We start from the raw sequence: 7,909 nt of genomic DNA on the forward strand, positions 1-7,909 counted from the left end.
TGCAACATGCATCTCACTTCATTGCTCCGGTGTAGCTCTTCTCTCCAGGCAATGTAAGTTGTTGACTCTTTAAATTGACCTTCTAAGATCCCTGTTGGTTGAATAAACAGATGGCATCTATGGGATAGATAAGAAAAAAAAAGCCAAAATTTTAATAGACCCTTTAAAACAGCAACACAAATAGACAACAGTTTTCATTTAATTTACTTATTTATTCACAGATGGAGATAAGCCCATGAGAAAAAAGCTCAAAGGTTATAAAAAGAAGTAATTTAACTTGAGAAAGGCTGTAGTATACCTGGTTGAAATGTGTTTGTTGTTGTAAAAATGTCATGTGTCTGTCTCAGTTTCCCCAACATACATGGAGGAAGAGAAGATTAAGAGACAGACAAGCTAGTTGCCTGCCCTATGTAAAATGCAGACACATCTGTTAATAACAAATTCAACATCCTGGTTGACACTTCAAACCTTGGAAAAGTCCACACTACATCCATGGTCCTACAGATGCCCACAGCTTCATTTACACCAAAAGTGTCTTTATTGTAGCAAACCAGAGGTTTTTGTTCAGAAATTAAAAACACTTTTGAATCTACATGAATTATGAACAATTTGTACAACAAAAGATACCGATTCTGATTTCTGATCCTTATAAGACAATGTTACATTTAGGTTTTTTTTGCAATCAGCTGTCATAGTTTAAAATTATTCCACTGTCTAATTCTAGTTAGACTTGTTTGCACAGATGTTTCACTAATCAAGTATTTTACAGGGCTGAAGGCAACAGATTAAAAAAATTAAAGAATATGTAAGGACATCTATAGACCTAAAATTACAGCAGTTCTTGTGCTCTCTGTTTCTGCCTCTTCTAAAATCATCTGCCAGGTTTATTAATTTCTACTCAGATATGGTCACAGTTGTAACAGTGCAACTGCACTAAGTCAAAAATCCATTAACATGCATCTAGAAACTTTGATTTTCTCTCAAGTTTCAGAAGCACTGAAATTCACAATAAACAGCAATACATAACTATCAACATATAACATTGTAAAGGGAGGAAGGAATTTAGGAACAAAAAGGGAAAAGGAAACCACCACAACAGCTATATTAATTATAATAATACTGATAAAGAGATAATAGTTTTAAAGTGAAAGGGAAGAGCCAGTATTCCAAGAAAAAGAAAATAAATACTTTAAATATCCCTTTTGTTACTGAAACACCTGCAAACAATATGCATTTAGTATTCAGTTAGTGCATTTTATTGTTTCCAATTGGATTCTACTGCCATGGAGTGCAGTTATATTATCCCAATCAAAGGGAATCAGGAATTGTGGTCTTGGATATTTGATGCACTAAATTATTAAAAATTTCAGGCTTAATACGTAAAATTGTTAGATGGACAAATGCACACAACATCCACAAAAAAGTGGTAAACATAGTACATTTTAGAGACCTCTAAAATGGTACTAATATAATTATTTAAGAAAATAAAAGCCACCCAATTTTTGCCCGTCCAACCAGAAAACAATTCTGAATTCCCACAGTAGTACTTAATAGGACTGAAATGGATGCAGACAGAAAAAACCCACTTGGATTACAATTATTTCATCTTGTACATGAAGATTCTGTTTAACAGAAAAAGACCATACCGGTATGAATCTAAAGGAACATGGAATTCCTCCTCTGGCTTGGATATGCCGATGGGTTCCAACAGTCTAACATTTCTAACAAATTTATAGATTTTAAACGGTACAGAGAAATGATTCTTGATCTACGACAAAAACATAAGATGCTGTTAAAAGTTTTTGTAAAACTCCTAAGTGAAAATACAAATTACACTATACACTACATTATCATCTACAAAAAGTTGTATAAACAAACTGTTTTACCAATTATGGGTACGTGTCTGTACATTTTAGCTGCTTTAAGAGGGGAAAGGGAGCACGCAGCAGCAGTTTCAATACAACATGTCTGCCTGATCCTGTAGGAATATTTAACCAACTTGTACTGCTAACTTTGACCCCGAATGAAGTAATTAAAGTCAGAACAGTTTTGCCATGCATGTTTCACTACAGATGCATACAAACAGTTATAACAATTCTCAATGTTATCTACCGATATTAATATTGTTATATTAATCTATTTCCTGCAACTTACATTTGCCCTCAAATTAGTATGTTCTTAGAAAAGGAACGTGATAAATTAAATTAAATACCTACAATGGTTCAACTTCTGAGTTGAACCATATAATTATTATAATATTATTATTATAGTATTATATTAATATAATTATTGTATTATATTAATAATGTAATTATATTATATTACTATTTAATTTCATTTTGCAGAACCAAGCTACATACACACACATATACATACATACACCAATTGTTTTATGTACCAGAAAATTACCACATTTACCACAGAATACAAGACTATTCTGATTATAAGATGACCATCCAATAAACAGATTCTGTATAAGAAAAATTTAAAAAGCTGAATTTTTCAAGTATAGAATCTAATTATTGGAGGTTTGCCTTGAAAGTGTCCCCATCCCACTGCTACAGAAGGCAAAACAGATTTGTGGGGGAGCAGGAGGGGGCAAGGAGGGGAAAAGGAAAGGTTAGGTAACCCCCTTGCCTTCTGCCTCCTCCCAGCTTCTTCCCCCTGCAGCCCCTCTCCAACCTCCCCTTGCTTGGGCAGAGTAGAGTCTGAAGTATGTGGAAGTAAGGAATAAATCTGATAACATCGACCTTGAAATTAAAACAAAGCCATAATAGTTTGCATGTAATGTACAAATGTACAAGTTTGTTTGGTTTTTTTTTTAAATATATTTAAATTTCAAGGGCCAAATCAGTTCCAGATTCAACTAGGTAAAACCCAAACTCAAGATCTAAAATTCAACTGAGCAGAGCTCAATTGCCAAGTCTATGCAGTTCTAATACTGGGCAAGTATCCTCCCACCCAGACCCAGCAGTTTGGCCACCATCCTATGTGGAAATCCCAGGGCCAGAGGCCTTGGGGTTCAGATACCCCCAGTTCTACTTGATCTTAGACCGGGGTGGGCAAAATGTGGCCTGCAGGCCAGAATGGCCTCATGGGCCGGATATATCTGGTTTGCAGGGCCCCTAAAAGAACGCAGAAAATTAATATTTCTCTGCCTTTGGTTCCTGTCAAGTGACAGGAATCAAGGGCAGTAGGACCCAGGGGAAGCCCAGAGGATTCCCACAACAACAGGGCTGCCTAGTCCCAACCCCCAGCCAGGGCTTCTGGGCTGGGAGCACATGGCTGCCCTGCACAGGAAGCTCAGGTAACTAAGTTGGGGGGGGGGGACCCCAGGCAGGGAAAGAGCACGGGGGTGGGGAAGCTGCTGCTCCCCGCCTCATGCCCAGTACCCTGCACTGCAGCTGCTTACAGCCCACATGGGGTTGCCTGTGCCCGCTCTGGACAGCCCCACATGGGCTGCAAGCGCCTACAGTGTGGCATGGGGGAGTAGCCACTTCCCCCCCACACTCAGCTTTCCCCTGAGCTCCTTCCCTGCATGGAGAAAAGCAGCCCCTCACCCACCCCACAGCCAGCACCCCGCACTGCAGGTGCTTGCAGCCCGCACGGGGCTGACCGGAGCAGGCACAGGCAGCTCCAGGCAGGGTGTGAGCAGCTGCAGTGCAGGGTGCCGGGCATGGGGCAGGGAGGGGCTGTCTTCCCCACCCCACTGCACTCAGCACGACTTTGTAACCAGGCCCCACTGCCAGGCTGGCAGTGGGGCAGTTTAGAAGCTGTTGCTGAGCACGGGGAAGAGTGGCCCCTCGCCCACCCCATGGCCAGCGCCCCACGCTGCAGCCACTCACAGCTTGCCTGGGGCTGCCCGTGCCTGCTCTGGTCAGAACCACGTGGGCTGCAAACAGCTCAAGCAGGGAGCACTGGCCATGGGGCAGGCGAGAGTCTGCTTTCCTCCATGCTCAGCACCAGCTTCTTCCCTGCTGGTCAGCAGGGGTCAGGGCTGAGTGCTGCCCCCTGCCTGTACCACGGGGCTGGGGGGCACTGGGTGTGAGTGGGCAAGAAACCAGTGGGAGCACAGGGCCCACACCAGTGTCTCAGGGCCAGTGCCAGTGGGGCCCAGAGCAGAGAGTGGCAGCAGCATGGGGTCCCAGCTGGCAGGGGCTCTAGGGAGCTAGGCCAGCTCCCCTCGCCCTGCTGATGCAGCCCAGTCCAGCTCCACAGACCCCTGCTGGCCTGTGCCCCGCTTTGGGCCCCACTAGTGTTTGCCCTGGGACATTGGTCCCAAGATGGTGACAAGGGGACGGGGCACCTGTCACAGGGCAGGGCTATCCATGCAGCCCGCAACAGCCTGCCAAAATTGGGTAAGCGGCCCTCCACCCAAAATAATTACCCACCCCTGCCTGAGACCAAAAGGCTGAGAAATATATAGTTCAAACTAAGCATGATATTAGTCTAAAGCCATAAGGCTCATTATTTACCCTATGGTTCACTGGGCTGGGCCCCAGAGTCCACAGCATTTGAAGCCGTTACAACCACACAGCTGAGCACCACTGTGTGTACCCTAGCTATCCTCTACCCCCACTGAAGGATCCCCGAGTGAATCAGCGCCCCCACTCATGACTGGAACTGGGTGTTATTGTCATGAATCATGAGGTACTCCAAAAATTTATATGCAGATGAGGCACAAGGCAACTAAGTTCAGCTCCACCTCATGGGAAGTTGGGGCCACACTAAATCACATACAACAGGCTGAAAGAGGGTGGTGACAGATTCCAGGTGAACTGCTGGGGGCGCCATTTGGTGATGTTTGCCAGACACTTAAGGCTGATGAAGAAACAGGACTCATACGTAACGGGAAAGGTGCATGTCAGCTGCAGGAGTGAAAAGGAAGTATGCAATACAATGGCTCACCATGACTTGAAAGATTCAACACTATGGGGAACTGTGTGTAATGGGCACCACCATGTATCTTATTCAGATAGGCTTCACTAATCTATTCTTGTTCCCACCAGCATGTTTGCCCCATATGGACCATATACTTTACAGTCATGCTTAGTGTTGGCTACATTTAATCAACTTCATAGTTGGTTTCCATTACTGAGCATATGTTGTTTTTAGGAGCAGTTCAAAGAGAAACAATATATTTAATGTGGTTTCCTTGTATGCAAAAATAAGGTCTGACCACTCACGCAGGTTCCTAGCCAAAATGCAGGACCTCCATCTAACCCAGGAGGTGCACAGCCCCACCAGGAGAGACACCTTGTTGGCCCTGGTGCTGGCCATGGGCAACAACCTGGTGAGGGGGCTGCGGGTGCTCAACGACCTGGGTGACAGTGAAGATCGCCAGTTGGAATTCACCATCCAGTGCAAGGTGGCAAAGGCCTGCAGCAAGACAGGCAGCCCTAGATTTCAGGAGGGCGGACTTCAGTGAGCTAAGGAGAATAGTCAGGGAGGCACTGAGGTCCCAGAGGGGAGGGGAGTCATGTGTCCAAGAAAAGTGGTCGCTCCTTAAGGACATGATCCTCCAAGCCCAAAGGGAGGTAATCGCAACACGGATGAAACAGAGCAGGAGGGCGCAAAAGTCCCCATGGCTCACCAAATGAATCCAAGAAAGTCTCCTAGCTAAAAAGGATGCGTACACCCAATGGAAGGGAGGGGCCATCACCAGGGAGAACTATACTGCAGTTGCTCAGGGATGCAGGGGGGTAGTCAGGAAGGCCAAGGCGGAGATGGAACTGGGACTAGCTTCCCAGATCAAGAACAACAATACATAGGGGGCAAAAGTTACCAGGTAACATGCAGCCCCTGCAAGACACGCTAGGAAATTTGGTCGTCACACCAGACGACAAAGCTAACTTATTTAACAACTTCTGTGCCTCCGTTTTCCTGAGCAGGGACCGGATCAGACCCCCCCACTGCGCCCCCCCTTCAGGCCCCAGGGGAGGCACACCTAGGCCAAGTGTCAGCGAGGATCTAGGTCAGGGAATTTCTGGAGGGACTGGACGTATTTAAATCAGCAGGTCCGGACGATCTCCACCCCACAGTGCTGAGGGAATTAGCTGAGGTCATTGCGGGACCCCTGGCACAGCTTTACGAGCACTTGTAGTGCTCTGGTGTGGTGCCAGAGGACTGGAAGAGGGCCAATGTGGTTCCCATCTTCAAAAAATGGAGGAAGGAGGACCCAGGGAACTATAGGCCAGTTAGTCTTACCTCGATCCTGGGCAAGCTTTTTGTGCCAGAATTATCCTGGCACATGTCCACGAGGGGCCAGCAGGGGAGGTTATACTTAGGGGCAACCAACACAGGTTCATTAGAGGCAGGTCCTGTCAGACCAACCTGGTGGCCTTCTATGACCAGGTCACCAAATCCCTAGATGCAGAGGTAGCAGCAGACAGTCTTTCTGGACTTTCGGAAGGCCTTCAACACTGTCTCTCACCCCGTTCTCATTAAGAAATTGGGGGACCATGGTGTCAACACCTACACAGTCAAATGGGGTCGCCAACTGGCTGGAGGGCCGCACCCAGAGAGTGGCAGTGGACAGGTCATTTTCGACCTGGAGGGATGTGGGCAGTGGGGTTCCGCAGGGCTCGGTCCTCGGGCCCGCACTGCTCAACATCTTCATCAGTGACTTGGATGAGGGGGTAAAAAGCACCCTGTTCAAATTTGCTGATGACAAAGATGTGGGGGGGATGTGGACACGCTAGAAGTGAGGATTAGGCTACAATTGGACCTAGACAGGTTACAGGGGTGGGTGGATGAGAATAGGATGGGTTTCAATACTGACAAGTGCAAGGTGATGCACCTGGGGAGGAAGAACCAGCACCATACCTACAGGCTGAGGAACTCTCTTCTCATCAGCACAGAGGCAAAAAAGGATCTTGGAGTCATCATTGATGCCAAGATGAACATGGGCCGGCAGTGTGGGGATGCAGTCAGGAAAGCCAACCACACCTTGTCATGCATCCACGGCTGTGTGAGCCAGTCCACCATATGATGCATCTCGAGCAGGTCCGAAGAGGTGATCCTCCCCCTCTATATGACACTGGTCAGGCAACAGCTGGAGTACTGAGTCCAGTTCTGGGCGCCACACTTCAGGAGCGATGTGAACAACATGGAGAGGGTCCAGAGGAGGCCACTTGCATGATCAGGGGCAGCAGGGCAGGCCCTACAAGGAGAGGCTATGGGACCTGAACCTGTTCAGCCTCCAGAAGAGAAGGCTGAGGGGGCATCTAGTGGCCTGTTACAAAGTAGTAAGGGGGGGACCAGCAGGCATTGGGGGAGTCCCTGGTCCCCCAAGCACTACCAGGAGTGCCTAGAAATAATGGTCACAAGCTGGCAGAGGGTAAATTCAGATTAGACAGCAGAAGGCACTACTTCACTGTCAGGGTGGCTAGGATCTGGAACCAACTTCCAAGAGAAGTGGTGCTGGCTCCTACCTCGGGGATCTTTAAGAGAAGGCTAGATGAACACCTTGCTGGGGTCATTTGATCCTAATACTCTTTCCTGCCGTGGCAGGGGGTCGGACTTAATGATCTGTTCAGGTCCCTTCCAACCCTACTAACTATGTAACTATAAGGTGAGAGTTTTCTTACCATGCCAATTGGAGATAAAAACCTCATCTTGTATTCCAGTAAATACAGTGATCTGAAGCAGCTGACAGAGCCCATTTAAAAGGATTACTTACAAGTCACATAGTTTACATATTCCTTCCATGCATTCTAGGCTACTCAGGTTAAGACAAATTTATTAGAACAATATTTATTGTATGTCACTGCAAATCCTGCTATGCACTGAAATGGCAAAAACTAAAAGTATTCTTAATGAAAAGCAGGTACAGGTTTCTGGCTGTTTAACTAGTTTTTTTTGGAAAAGGATAATCTTAAAAATGTATTACTAAGAAAAAAAAGCCCAT

At 46.3% G+C, this 7,909-nt stretch overlaps 1 protein-coding gene across 1 annotated transcript in view; it reads right to left on the reverse strand.

Moving 5' to 3' along the window:
- The window catches only part of VPS13C (vacuolar protein sorting 13 homolog C), a 220,119-nt gene that overhangs the window by 62,912 nt on the left and 149,298 nt on the right, over positions 1-7,909 (reverse strand). The window contains exons 59-60 of the mRNA XM_019504366.1: positions 1,647-1,768; positions 7-117 (exon numbers count right to left, since the gene is read on the reverse strand). Of these exons, the coding sequence (XP_019359911.1) occupies positions 7-117; positions 1,647-1,768 (233 nt within the window). The remainder of the gene's footprint in view (positions 1-6; positions 118-1,646; positions 1,769-7,909) is intronic.

The sequence above is a fragment of the Gavialis gangeticus genome, unplaced genomic scaffold, assembly GCF_001723915.1.
Source record: "Gavialis gangeticus isolate Ggan-Ray unplaced genomic scaffold, GavGan_comp1, whole genome shotgun sequence".
Lineage (NCBI taxonomy): Eukaryota > Metazoa > Chordata > Crocodylia > Gavialidae > Gavialis > Gavialis gangeticus.